The 14,631-nt window shown below is 41.9% G+C and overlaps 1 protein-coding gene and 1 non-coding gene across 2 annotated transcripts; both read left to right on the forward strand.

Annotated features, from left to right (window-relative positions):
* The first annotated feature begins 6,284 nt into the window (after positions 1–6,284).
* On the forward strand, positions 6,285–6,391 carry LOC114171121 (small nucleolar RNA R71). The gene has a single exon (XR_003601345.1). It is a non-coding gene; the product is annotated as a small nucleolar RNA R71 (small nucleolar RNA).
* Positions 6,392–10,342: 3,951 nt separating this feature from the next.
* On the forward strand, positions 10,343–10,879 carry LOC146886306 (uncharacterized). The gene has a single exon (XM_085673383.1). It carries the CDS (start codon positions 10,343–10,345, stop codon positions 10,877–10,879), a length of 537 nt encoding a protein of 178 aa, XP_085529509.1.
* The last annotated feature ends 3,752 nt before the right edge of the window (positions 10,880–14,631 follow it).

Below are 14,631 nucleotides of genomic sequence, written 5' to 3' on the forward strand. Positions count from 1 at the left end.
TTCAAAACGTAAAACCCTCAATGGGTGCTGTCAAATATGCATAAAAACGGTAAAAATGAGCCAAAAATGTGAAAAACCGCAAGCGGCACGTCCATGGAAGCTTGGAGAACGAAAATGGAGGTTTTGAAGAGAGGTTGAAGATGATGGAGCGGCTGGTCTTCCCCATGCAGACCTAATTTCGTGGTCATATCACCCCTGCCACTCAGAATTACAAAACTGCCATTATGAGCTGCAGAATTACAAAAATGCCACTCTGGGCCTCAAATTTTGACCCATTGACTTTGCTGACGTGGAAATGACATGGAAATGATGTGGAAATGATGTGGTGACTCTCTTCAACTGAATATTGACGTCCAAGCTCCAAAATTGCTTCACCCAAATACCTAAAAATAATTAAAAACAAAAATTAGGCCAAATAATGTGAAATTAGTCTAAATTCGGAACAGTGGCCCAATAAAGCCCAACAGATGAAAAACACTCTAAAGATGAACAATTAAGCACTAATCAACTGTCTAATGGGTACACAAAGGCTAGTGGAATGGAAGATAATAATGACTCATCAAAATCGACCACACTTACCCTTTTGCACTCTTGGGCAAAATTAAAGAGTAAAGGAAAGCAAGGACATCACAAACATAACAAGAGAGACAAAAGGACACAAGACAAACAGACACATGACAAACAGACTCGACACAGACAAATGGAAACACATCTAACACAGAAGGATTCAAAGCTGCAAGGTATCCATGAACATCATCCAAGCAATTCAAAACATGTCAAGTACTCAATTCAGCTCAAGGAGAGAATTGAAAGCAACATAACCTCACGAAATATGCACTGTATCACTCAAATCTCTAGGCTACTGTTTACTCTCAAAGCACCCCTGAAAAACAAACATCAAAGATACTTGGCAAGCCTCTAGAACCAACAACCAAACCAGAAACACACGCATGTCAAGATCAGAAGGACTTTTCAAGGTTGTAATGGGGCTGAGGACAAGGTGTGGAACATATGGATAAGTAGCTAAGCAACCAAGGAAATAGAGGAGCAATGGGGAATAAGTCTCAATCAATGATGAAAGTAATCCCAAACACCAATACTTCCAACTTCGGTTCTCACACAATGCTCAAATCCAAACTCCTTTTTATTTCTTTTCTTTATTCTCTTTCCTTTTCTTTTTGTTTTCTCTCTCTTTTTTTTTCTTTTTCTATACAAAGAACATGCAGAGAAACAACAATTTTGAAATCTTACTTTGGTGTACAAATGAGCAATTCCAAGAACCAACAATAAGTGCACGCACAACCAGACCACACTTAATTGAGCACCCATTCTCAAAACAATTCCAAAGCTCCAAAATTTCCTAATGTAGGAATAATCATGGTTTTTCAAGCTAAGGGCTTGTAATGAGTTGTAGAACAATGAAAGGGTATGCAAGCTCAAAAAGGGGTATCAACGGAAACAGTTCAAGGTAGGCTCATCTGGCTATAGGCTCACAGAACAAAATTGCCTAAATCATATCCCAACATGCATGTGAATCAGAAAAGCATTCAGAAAGAGTCAAGCCAAGGCCACTATGCAAGCATTCAAGAGGCATATATCACTCAATCAAAGAACAGAGAGTGGCTCAAATTCTCACACAGGTAAAATAATTCCAAAAGCAACTTGACATGCAAAGAGAAAGTAAGGATATCAGTCCACAGAGTAACCAACAACTCATCCTCCAAGAGTGAAGTGATTTTCCAAACAGAAAGCAAAAACATAACATTGACTAACACAAATTAACAAAAATGAAACAAACAAACGGAAACAACAACAAACAGACAGACTTGGACAAGTGCAATAAAAGTAAAGAAGAAGGGGAAAGAAAACTCCCTGAATCATGGTGAAACAGCAGTGGGGTCAAGCAGGGAAGTTTCCTCCACAACAGTATCCACCAAGGCAGGATTGCTAAGGAATGGCTTCAGACGATGCCCATTCACTTTGAAGCTCTTACCGGTGGACTGGCTTTTGATTTCAACTGCACCATAAGGATAAACATTAGTAACAACAAAAGGACCAATCCACTTTGATCGCAACTTACCTCTCATGAGTCCAAGTCTGGAGTTATACAGTAAAACTTGCTGACCAACAATAAACTCCTTTCTAGCTATGGAGCTATCATGGAATTTCTTGGTCTTCTCCTTGTAGTACATAGAGTTCTGATATGCCTCCAAACGGATCTCATCTAACTCGTTCAACTACAGCTTCCTTTCCTCCCCAGCTTGATCAAGAGAGAAGTTGCATGACTTGACAGACCAGTATGCTCGATGCTCTATCTCCACTGGAAGGTGGCAAGGCTTACCAAAGACAACCCGATAAGGAGACATCCCTATAGGTGCCTTATAAGCAGTCCTGTGAGCCCATAGAGCGTCCTCAAGTCTATTGCTCCAATCCTTCCTGTTGGGCTGCACAATCTTCTCCAAGATCCTCTTGATTTCTCTATTTGAGATCTCGGCTTGCCCATTAGTTTGAGGGTGATATAGTGTAGAAAGTTTGTGCACGACCCCATACTTTTGAAGCAAAACCCCTATGGATCTGTTGTAAAACTGGGTGCCCTGGTCACTAACAATAGCTCGAGGAACTCCAAACCTGCAAAATATGTTAGACCTAACAAAGTCCACAACAACTCGAGTATCATTAGTTCTAGTGGCTTTGGCTTCCACCCATTTTGAAACATAATCAACAGCAAGCAAGATGTAAGTGAAACCAAAAGAGACAGGGAAAGGGCCCATGAAATCTATACTCCAGACATCAAACACCTCACAAAATAGCATGGTTGTTGAGGCATCTGTTGTCTCCAAGAAATGGCTCCTCCTGCTCGTTGGCATTCCTCACATGTGCTACATATCCTCCACGCATCTTTGAAGATGGTGGGCCAATAAAATCCGCAATCTAGCACCTTGCGAGTTGTCCTCTGTGTGCCAAGGTGACCACCAGGTGTAGATGAATGACAAAATTTGAGGACCGAGTCAATCTCATGGTCCAGAATGCATCTCTTGGTAACCTGATCATTGCACATTTTCCACAGATAGGGGTCATCCCAAATGTAATACCTAGCATCGCTCTTGAGTTTATCACATTGAGCTCTTGATGCTAGGGGAGGAAAAATAGAAGCAGCAAGATAATTAACAATGTTAGCAAACCAAGGTGAGGAAGAAGTAGAGACTGTCAACAAACTTTCATCGGGAAAGTCATCCCAGATTGGTGAAGCATCATCAGTAGACCTCTCAATCTTGCTTAGGTGGTCTGCAACTAGGTTTTGTGTTCCGCTCCTATCACGGATCTCCAAATTGAATTCTTGGAGCCAGAGCATCCATCTTATCAGCCAAGGTTTTGATTCTGCCTTCTTCATCAGCTACTTAAGAGCTGCATGGTCAGTAAACACAACAACAAGAGAACCAAGCAGATAAGATCAAAACTTTTCAAGTGCAAAAACTACCGCAAGGAGCTTCTTTTTTGTTGTGGTGTAGTTTGCTTAGGCAGCATCTAATGTCCTGGAGGCGTAGTAGATTACCTTCGGTTACTTATCAATCCTTTGAGCTAGAACAACCCCCAATGCATTATTGGATGCATCACACATAAGCTCAAATGGGGCTGTCCAGTCGAGCGCCTAAATGATTGGAGTTGTGGTCAGGGCCTTCTTGAGGCAATCAAAAGCCTATTTGCATCCTTCATCAAAGATGAAGTCAACATCCTTTTGCAGTAGGTTGGACAGTGGAAGGGCTTTTTTGCTGAAATCTTAAATGAAGCGCTTGTAAAACCCTGCATGGCCAAGAAAAGAACGAACCTCTCGCACAGAAGAGAGGTAAGGCAATTGTGAAATAATTGAGATCTTGGCAGGGTCAACTTCAATGCCCTTTTTTGAAATTATGTGCCCCAATACTATGCCTTGTTCTACCATGAAATGACATTTCTCAAAATTGAGAACAAGGTTAGATTGGATGCACCTGTTTAAAACTCTGTCCAAACAATCCAAACATGCATCAAATGAGGACCCATATACAATAAAGTCGTCCGTAAACACCTCTATGCATTTTTCAAGAAAATCACTAAAAATGCTAAGCATACACCGCTGGAAAGTGTCGGGGGCATTGCAGAGGCCAAACGGCATCCTCCTATAGGCAAAAGTGCCAAAAGGGCAGGTGAATGTGGTTTTCTCTTGGTCCTCAGGTGCAATGTGAATTTGAAAATAACCAGAAAACCCATCAAGAAAGCAATCATGGGACTTACCTGCCAAGCGCTCAAGCATCTGATCAATAAAAGGCAGGGGGAGTGGTCTTTTCTGGTTTCTTGATTTAGCCTTTTGTAGTCAATGCAAACTCTCCAACTGTTTTGCACTCTTGTTGGAATCAACTCCACTTTTTCATTCTTGACTATAGTGAGGCCTGTCTTCTTTGGAACAACATGGAAGGGGTTAACATCCAGAGACTCAAACTCAGTAGATTCAACATTATCCACATCATATTCAGCATCATCAGAATCAGAATCAGAATTAGAATCAAGATAACTCAGGCACAGATGACTCAGGCACAGATGAATGTTTTAATGCATGCAGAGAGTTTAAATCAGAAATCAATCCATCAACAACATCATCAATAATATCCACGTGAAAAACAAAATGATCCTCAAAAGGATGTTTCATGGCATCCAGAATGTTAAATCGCACAACAATATCATCAAACTCCATGGACAAAGTACCTGCATGGACATCAATTTTGGTTTGTGCAGTTTTAAAAAATGGTCTGCCTAAAATGATTGGTGCAGAACCATGTGAAAATCCCTCTTCCATATCAAGAATGTAAAAATCAACAGGGAAAATCAATTCACCAACACGAACCAAAACATCATCAACCAAACCTGCGGGGTGGGCAACACTTCTATTTGCCAACTGAATCACCACACTCGTAGGTTGTAGGGGTCCAAGAGAAAGAGATTTAAAAATAGACAGAGGCATTACATTTATTTAAGCACCAAGATCAAGCATTGCATTTTCAAATTTATTGTTACCTATGATGCAGGGTACACAAAATGTACCTGGGTCCTTGCACTTCTCAAGAATCTGAGGAACAGATTTACCTATCAATGCTGACACATTTCTGCCCATGCTGATCTTTTCGTTTCCCTTTAGCCTCCTCTTATGCTTGCATAGCTCCTTCAAGAACTTTGCATATCTGGGAATCTGTTTAATGGCATTCAACAGAGGTATGTTCACCTCCACCTTCCTGAATGTTTCTAAGATCTCCCTATAAACCTCTTCCATCTTTTTGCTTAGAATGGATCTTGGAGGGAAAGGAAGAGGTATGGAAGGTGCAACAGTAGAGGTGGAAGGTCTAGAAGTCACACCAGATGTGGAAGGACCAGCTACATGAGCATCACGCTTTCTCTGAAGTGTGGCAGGGTCGACTTCCTTTGAAGGTGTAGGCTCAGAAGTGGGAACTTCAATGTTCTTCCCAGATCTCAACGTAATGGCACTCACATTCCTCGGATTTTCCACCGTTTGTGATGGAAGCTTGTCAGAATTCTGAGCCTGTGCCTGGTTTAGCTGAGTGGCCATCTGCCCCATTTGATTTGTCAAACTCTGGATTGAGGCCCTAGTCTTCTGCTGGAATTGCATATTTTGAAGGGTCATCATCCTGACTAACTCCTCCAATGAAGTAGAAGAAAAAGGTGCAGGTGCTGCAGCAGGAGTTGGTGTGGGTACAGGTGGAACATGAGCAGGTTGTGGTGCAAGTGCAACTCTTTGGTTAGGGTGATTCCTCCATCCTGGATTATATCTATTTAACAAATCATGGTTCTGTTGTTGATGTTGGTGCCTATTGTTGTTGAAAATATTTGCTGCATAGGCCTGAGGGGTATCCACTGGTATAGAAGAAGAAGCAGCCGCCTGTTGTTGCAATACTGGGCAAGAGTCTGTAAAATGATCAACAGATGTACAAAGGCCGCAAACTCTTGCAGCTGGAGCTCTCTGATTGGAAGCAAGTTTGTTGACCAGTGTGGTAAGAACATCAATCTTACTTTCCAACTTCTTCGTGTACTCGGCTGCTCCTACATCATGAACACCTCTAACAACTATGGCATCACTCCTTGTGCCAAATTGTTGAGAATTTGAAGCCATGTTCTCTATTAGTTGCTTGGCTGCAACTGAGGTTATGTTACCAAGGGCACCACCACTTGTGGCATCAATCATATTTTGATCCATGTGGTGCAGACCTTCATAAAAATACTGCTGAAGGAGATGTGCAGAGATCTGATGGTGTGGGCAGCTTGAACAGAGATTCTTGAACCTCTCCCAGTACTCATAAAGGGTCTCCCCAGATTGCTGCTTGATGCTAGAAATCTCCTTCCTTATGGCTGTTGTCCTTGAAGTAGGGAAGAACTTGGCAAGGGATAATCTCTTCAGGTCATCCTAGCTTGTGATGGACCTGGGTGCTAAGTAGTACAGCCAGTCTTTCACATTACCCTCCAAAGAATGAGGGAAAGCCTTCAAGTATACATGGTCCTCTTGGACATCTGCAGGCTTCATGGTGGAACAGACGACATGAAACTGCTTCAAGTGTTTGCACGGGTCCTCACCTGCAAGACCATGAAACTTTGGCAACAAGTGTATTAAACCAGTTTTCAGCACATATGGAACCTCCTCCTCAAGGTATTGAATGCATAAACTATCATAAGTGAACTCTGGTGCAGTGAGCTCACTCATGGTTCTCTCATGAGGTGGAGGAGGTTGAGCCATATTATCAGTATGAAAATTAAAATGCTCAGAATAAACAGTATGCTCAGAATGCAAAGAATGAGGAGTGTCATGAATGTGATGAGAATCATAAGAGTCAGGAAAAGTCACTGAATATTTAGCATGCAAAGATGGATTCCTAAGATGTCTACTTCCTCTGTGGAATGTCCTATCAATCTCAGGGTCAAATGGTTGTAATTCACTTGGGTTTCCCCTAGTCATGCACCAAAAAACATGAATTCTAGTGATATTGGCATAACATAGGGTATAACTACAAGTATACTCAAACGACCTCCAAATGACTTGAAAATTTGTAGGATATTCCTTTGAGTGGTCAAACAGAAGCACAAAAAATATCAGATCAAAAATCAAAGCACAAGTATTTTTAACAATTTTTCAAAAGTGGAAAAAATGAAGAAAAATCACAAAAAAAGATTGCTTAAATGTAGAAAATGGCATTTTCTGGAAAATCTGAGTTTGGATACTGGCAAAGTCGTTTTTGACAAGGTGGGAAATCAAATTCCACCTCAAATGCATATAAAATAATAGTGATTCTGATAACCAGAGAAAAAGTTATGGTCCTCTAAAGTTTCACTAAAAATCAGTCCAAATTTTTTTTGAATCTCTTAACTCAGACTATACCAACTGCTCCAGCTATTTTTCCTATCAAGTTCAATGTCTTAGAAGTGGGGGGAAAAAATTTCGAGTCAAAACAAGCACCGTAGCTACTAGAACAAAAATCCAGAAGTTAAATGCCAGATTCGGACACTATTCATACACTATTCACTACTACAAATGACACTATTCATGTGCACCGCGACACTATTCACTACACTACACAGAAACACACAGGAATGGAAACAGGCACTGAACTTAACACAACATTAACATCACAATGAACATATACCAACTCAACTACACTTGAACTACACATACCAAAACACAGAACACAAACACATTGAAAATTTTACTTTGAACGAAACGATTGGTCCCCGACAACGGTGCCAAATTTGATAGAGGTCGTACCCCACCAAATTAAAACATATTAAATGCAGTATGTGAAAGTGAACCAAGTCGTCTACCAACGACCAACATTTTCATTCAAAGCTTCAATTTCCAGACGAACACAACAATATAGCACAAAGGGAGGGTTGGCAGACAAATTTAGAATTCTAATCAACAGATTAAATTGAATGCAAAGAGTGATTAAAACCGTGTTGACATCCTTGATTCAAACACAAATTCAATTATCATAGGCCACCAAATTAATACCTCTGCCTTCTCTCAATCCACTAGATAATAATCTACTAAGCGAAAATTACAATCTAGCTTCATTATGCAATTAAGCAAAGCACACATCCTTAAATTCGTGACAACCAAGTTACATAAATTAAGCATGAACATAACTTAACCAAAACACATGCAATTACTCTGTAAATTAAGCACAAACAGATTCATCACAATACATTCCCGAATTAGAACAAATAGATATGGCAGATTTCACAAGTAAGCACAACCTCAAAGCTTCATTGCATTTTTTATCAAGGAGTCAATACATGAAATTAGCTAGACATGGAAATGAGCAATTAGACACGACAATTCTGTAATCACAAAAACAGAATCAAAAACCCCTAACTTATGAAATCTGAAAAACGCAAATTAAGAGCAAAAAGAGAGATTTCAAAGCTTCAATGGAATGCAAAACGGTGCTATCATATATAAATGCGAAAACCCCATTAATGTGTGTTGTTCCAAGTGTATAAAACCCACAAAACGAACTGCCCAAGCAAGAAAATGAATTCAAAACAAAAAACCCTCAATGGGTGCTATCAAATATGCATAAAAACGGTAAAAATTAGCCAAAAACGTGAAAAACCGCAAGGGGCACGTCCATGGAAGCTTGGAGAACGAAATTGGAGGTTTTGAAGAGAGGTTGAAGATGATGGAGCGGCGGGTCTTCCCCATGCAGACTTAATTTCGTGGTCATATCACCCATGCCACTCAGAATTATGAAATTGCCATTATGAGCTGCAAAATTACAAAAATGCCACTCTGGGCCTCAAATGTTGACCCATTGACTTTGCTGACGTGGAAATGACATGGAAATGATTTGGCGACTCTCTTCAACTGAATATTGACGTCCAAGCTCCAATATTGCTTCACCCAAATACCTAAAAATAATTAAAAACAAAAATTAGGCCAAATAATGTGAAATTAGTCCAAATTCGGAACAGTGGCCCAATAAAGCCCAATATATGAAAAACACTCTAAAGATGAACAATTAAGAACTAATCAACTGTCTAATGGGTACACAAAGGCTAGTGGAATGGAAGATAATAATGACTTATCAAGGCCCTATACTCATGGGGTGGTAATGACCAGTGGTATGGGTTCAACATGTGATACGAATGAGGTGTTATTTTTTAGAGGTTGACATGGAATTGTAAGCATGATTGGTATTCTCTTATTGTTGATTTATGATTGTTGGGTCCGTGTCAGTGTGTAATTCCTTGGAGTGTCTTGGTGAGGCCTCAATGGTTGCGCTTCAGTGGTCGGGACGTAATTCCATGGCCCGTGTTAGTGGGTGTCCATGGTGGTGCCCCATCTGTATAACTAGGTAAGGATTCAAGGTAAGGTTGCATCCTGACACTCTAAGGAATTAATTAGTCTCACCTAGAGCGGACTGACTCCTGTGGTGAGAGTAGCAGGAGGCCTGAAATTCACTAAGGGCTAACCTTGTGGTGAGGGAAAATTGATGCATCGTAACACTTATAACACATAGTTTGGGGGTGAGCAGAGGTATCCACCACAAGTGCAAGCATCCGCTGAATCCGGTGAAAGTATATTTGACTGTATGATGAAAATGTTGTTAGCTCTAGCTTACCCTGTTTGTTGTATGGTTGTCTTGTATGTGGTTTTTATTTCTTGCGATGATCATCAATTTAATTGATGGGAGCAGATGGGCGAGGTTCCCGCGGTCAGCAAGGAAATGGCGATTCCGCTGCTTAGCCATCTGGGCTGGACTTTATGTTTCTTTGTTTCATGGGTTTTCTTTAGGGCTACAGCCCATGTATTTATCTGGTTTCCATTGGCATCGTGGTGAGCCCAGTTTGTAGGAGTTGTGTTAAGGACCCTAGGACTACTCTACATTACTATTTTGTGTGACATGTCTTTTAATTTCGCTTAATAATTAAATGGGACGTTACATTTATGGTATCAGAGCGGTCATTCCTTAGGTCTATGGACTTGGATGTCCGCTTAGCTTTCTCTGTGCCTTCTGAGTGTTCTTAGTTAAATTCTTGCCTTATTCGAGCCTAACCAAGTGATTTTTTTGTGTGTCAGTGAACTATGGCACCTCCTTGTAGGACTTCACAATCGTCCCAGGGTGACTTGCTCGATATCGCCAGGGCAATAGAGGCGATGGTGGCTGCCATGATGCAGCAAAGCACATCGATGATGCAGCAACATGAGACAGCGATGCAGCGACAGGCGGCGTCGCTTGAGCAACAACAAGCAGTGATGCAACAGATGGAGGTTGCACGTGTGGCTGCCGAGGATGCTCATAGGTAACATATGGAGGCCCTCCGCCAACTGGAAGAGAACATGGTGACTGCCCCAGTGTTTGGCCCGCAGCCACGACCACCAGTCAGGGAGTTGAGTCTGGAAGACTTCCTGAAACACCATCCCGTGAAGTTCAACCGGAAGACGAGCCCAGACGCACCAAACCAGTGGCTGAAGGATCTGGAGAGGATCTTTGATGCAAAAACATGCCCAGCGGAGAACATGTTAGCTTTCACAGTATACATGCTCACCGGGGAAGCTGAGCACTGGTGGACCAGTACCAAATCCATCATGGAGGAGAGAGGCGAGTCGGTGACGTGGGAGGCCTTTAGGGGGAAATTCCTCTCGGAATATTTCCCAGACAGCATTCGATATGCCAAGGAGGTGGAATTCCTCCAACTGACCCAAGGAGGGAAGACGGTAACCGACTATGCTGAGAAGTTCAAGCACCTCAGCCACTTTTATACCTTGCCGCTCGATGAGGAGTGGAGATGCCGGAAATTCGAGAACGGCCTCAGGGGAGATATTCGCTTGATGGTAGCACTGTGATGAGTTCAAATTTTTGCCCTCATTTAATATTTAAATTTGGGGATTTAATTGAATTTTTTGTGCTTAAAGATTGATTTAATTAGGATTTGTGATTATTGGATTTATTGAGTAAGTTTGGTAAAAGTGGCGTAAAAATTGATTTTAGTTGCATAAAATATTATTGGACATTCTAACGTTTGTTAATGCAGCTGGAATTTATTTTTGGTCAATTAATAGTGTGATTTTAAAATATTCAAAGTTACAAAATAAGTCCAAAATCAAGAAATTCTGAAAAAGAATAAATCAGGAGCGAAATGCACCCCCAGATTTTATTTGCACACACCTGCAAAGTGGACCACCAAAAACCTGTTCTGCACCCCAAGTTTTCACTAAGTTGCACCCCTCCTACCACTTCAACTCCACTCAACCAGATCATGCCATGTGGCAATCCCCACCTTTTAAAATTAGCCAACCATAAGCTGCCACATGTCATAATCCTCCACTCACCAAATTGACCACTCAGATTCTGCCACGTCATCATCTCCTCCATCTCACTCATGAAACCCTAACCCTAATTTTCTTCTCTCCTTCCACCACCATGACAGCCGCCGCCGCACCTCCTCACCTCGCCGGCCACCACTGCATCACCATCACACCATTGCCGGCGACGCACCAACAGCGACAGCACCACCAATCTGCAGCAACAGCGGCGCAACCATCTTCCTCCTTCGCACCATCTCCATCACCACCGCAACTGCACCGTGCCGCCTCCGTCTTCTCCGCACCACGACGCACCATCGCCAAGCCGGAAACCACCGCGAGTTCATCTTCTCCGCGAGCGCGAGCAACCAGCGCATCTCCATCGAGCTTCGCACTCCACCATCTTCATTCACGCCTGCACCCGCGAATCCAGATTCCGCGAGCAGCACCGCCTCCATCTTCTCTGCGCAGCCGTGAGCGAGAACGGCCATAACAGTAGCGGAAACCACAACCATTGCGACGCAGCAGCGAACACCTTCAGATTCGACCACCACCAGCGCCTGCACCTGCATCTGCACGAACCAGTTTCGTTCACGTACCTGTCCTCGTCGGAAACGCTGCTGAACCACCATGGAAGCACCTACAGGAATCACGAAGCCGCCACGCAAACGCAACAGTAGCCAAGTCGCCGGAGTAGCCACCACATCGGAGCAGCCGCGCCGTCACGAGGGAGGGAGAAGAGTGTGAGAGTGAAACCGTAATTCTGGAAAGTGCACTCTGCGCCACGTGTCAGCATCTGATTGGCAGTCAACTGGTCAAACTCTGGTCAACTGGTCAAACTCTGGTCAAATTCTGGTCAATTTTGTAAAAATGCTTAAATAAGAGGGGCATAATTGGAAATTGGACAGGAATTAAGTTGCTAATTAATTAAATAAAAATAAAAGATTTTAGCAACTGATAGATAAAGCCCAAAGTCCAGTGGAAGCTTATATAAATAGACTTAAGGGAGCAGAAGCGGGAGGACTTACAATTTACAACTTACAGCTTAGACACTTAGAACTCTCTGGTTTTTGTAGATACCGTCTCCACCACATCTCTCATTCTTTTCTTTTATTTTCTTTCCTTCATCATATTATCATGTATTCCATCAAAGCCATGGAGGGCTAAGCTTTAAGGGTTGATTCCACTATAATTTCTTAAATGGATTCTGAGGTTAGATGAATTTATATGTTTTGTTATTTTGATTATTGTTGTGGTTTTTGTTTATCTATGTCATTTGCTTCTTAATTGAATAGAAAATAATGATTTTAAATCTACATGCATGCTAATCATATGAGTTAAAAGGTTTTTAAATTAAATTGAGACTTTACTTTGATTTTGTTTAGAAACTTTCATTTGATTAGATAAGTTTTTGCCAATAATTGAGACTTTAATTTGATTAGAGGTAATTACTTTAACTAAAATTAGTCAAGACTTTACTTTGATTAATTAAGTTTTCTATTCGGTAAAGAAACAAAGGAATAGACATGATTAGGCATAGTAAAATTAATTGAGACTGTACTTTGATTGAATTTACTATGGACAATCTAACAATTCTCACTTTTAATTGAGATTGTACTTTAATTAAAAGTGAGGATGCCAACAAATGAATTGAGTCTTTACATTGATTGATTTGTAAATCAACAACAATAATTAATTTAACAATAATCTCTAGATAACCAATGAAGAATCTTATTTAGAAAAAGTAGTGGAATTGACCTATTTACTATTACTGTGTTTACAATCTTCCGTGTCATTATCTTTGCATATCAAAACCCCCTATTTTTATAATTTCTAGTTTTAATTGCATTTTTAAGAATCAAATATTTGAGATCAATTCCGTATTCGTTGTGAGACGACTCAAGGTTATCTTAACCCTAACTATTTTGTTCACTACTAACTGGCAATACTGAAGTTGCTAAAGTAGTGGTAATTTGATCGCCTAACGACAGCGATATCAAGCACCCTTATCCATTAAGGATTTTGCCGCTCTAGTGGAGAAGGCTAGGGTGATGGAGAAGATGAAGAATGAGGTAGAGGGTCAGCGGCAGTGTTACATATGTGGGGGCCCACACCTGAGGAGCGCTTGCCCACGCATGGAGGGTTACCGCAGATGCAACAACTATGGTAAGGAGGGCCACTTTGGGAAGGATTGTCCCACTCTTGCTAGGGCAGCGACACGCCCTCCAGTTCAGACTCCTCACCAGCACCAGCGGAGAGATAGAGGCAACAGGCCTCAGGCGATGGGCAGAGTCTATGCCATGACCGGAGTAGAGGCGGCAAGTTCAGGTAACCTCGTTATGGGTTATTGTGTGATTTTTGGGATGAGATGATGCATGTTATATGATTCTGGAGTGACACACTCCTTTGTGTCAGATGCTTATGTGAAAAAGTTGGGTCTACCGGTGTGAGTTGCAGTGTGAACTTGTGGTATCTACTCCGGCATCGGGTTTGGTCAGGACGTCGTCCTTGTGTGCTAGGTCTCCTATGGAGGTGGAAGGACGCAGATATAGGGCAAATCTGATATGTCTACCTCTCCAAGAGTTGGAAGTGATCCTAGGGATGGATTGATTCTCTGCCAACCGCATCCTTATAGACTGCCGAGAGAAGAGGTTGTTGTTTCCCGATTCAGAGGAGCTCCAATTGCTGTCTCCTCAAGGGGTGGTGAGGGAGATTGGAAGTGGAGGAGAGAGAGGGACCATCAATTATACCTGTGGTGCATGAGTTTGAGGACGTGTATCCACATAAAGTACCTGGGTTACCTCCTAGTAGGGAGGTGGAGTTCTCTATTGACCTAGTATCGGGGATAAGTCCGATATCGATGGCTCCATACCGCATGGCTCCGGCAAAGTTGGTGGAACTTAAGAAACAGATAAAGGAACTGATGGCGAAGCAGTTTATCCGACCCAACACTTCACTGTGGGGAGCACTAGTGTTGCTGGTAAAGAAGAAGGATGGGAGTTCACGCTTGTGTGTGGACTACAGGCAACTGAACAAGATGACGATCAAGAATAAGTATTCGCTCCCGAGAATTGATGACTTGATGGATCAGCTGCATGGGTCGTCAGTATTGTCGAAGATAGACCTGCGATCGGGATACCATCAGATTTTGGTAAAGGCTGATGATTTGTAGAAGACGACCTTCTGATCCTGGTACGGACACTATGAGTACATGGTTATGCCTTTTGGTGTGACCAATGCTCCAGCAGTGTTCATGGACTACATGAACCAGATTTTCAGACCCTTCTTAGATA

Source organism: Vigna unguiculata, chromosome 5, assembly GCF_037176805.1.
Source record: "Vigna unguiculata cultivar grain cowpea cultivar isolate G323 ecotype 2 chromosome 5, ASM3717680v1, whole genome shotgun sequence".
NCBI lineage: Eukaryota > Viridiplantae > Streptophyta > Magnoliopsida > Fabales > Fabaceae > Vigna > Vigna unguiculata.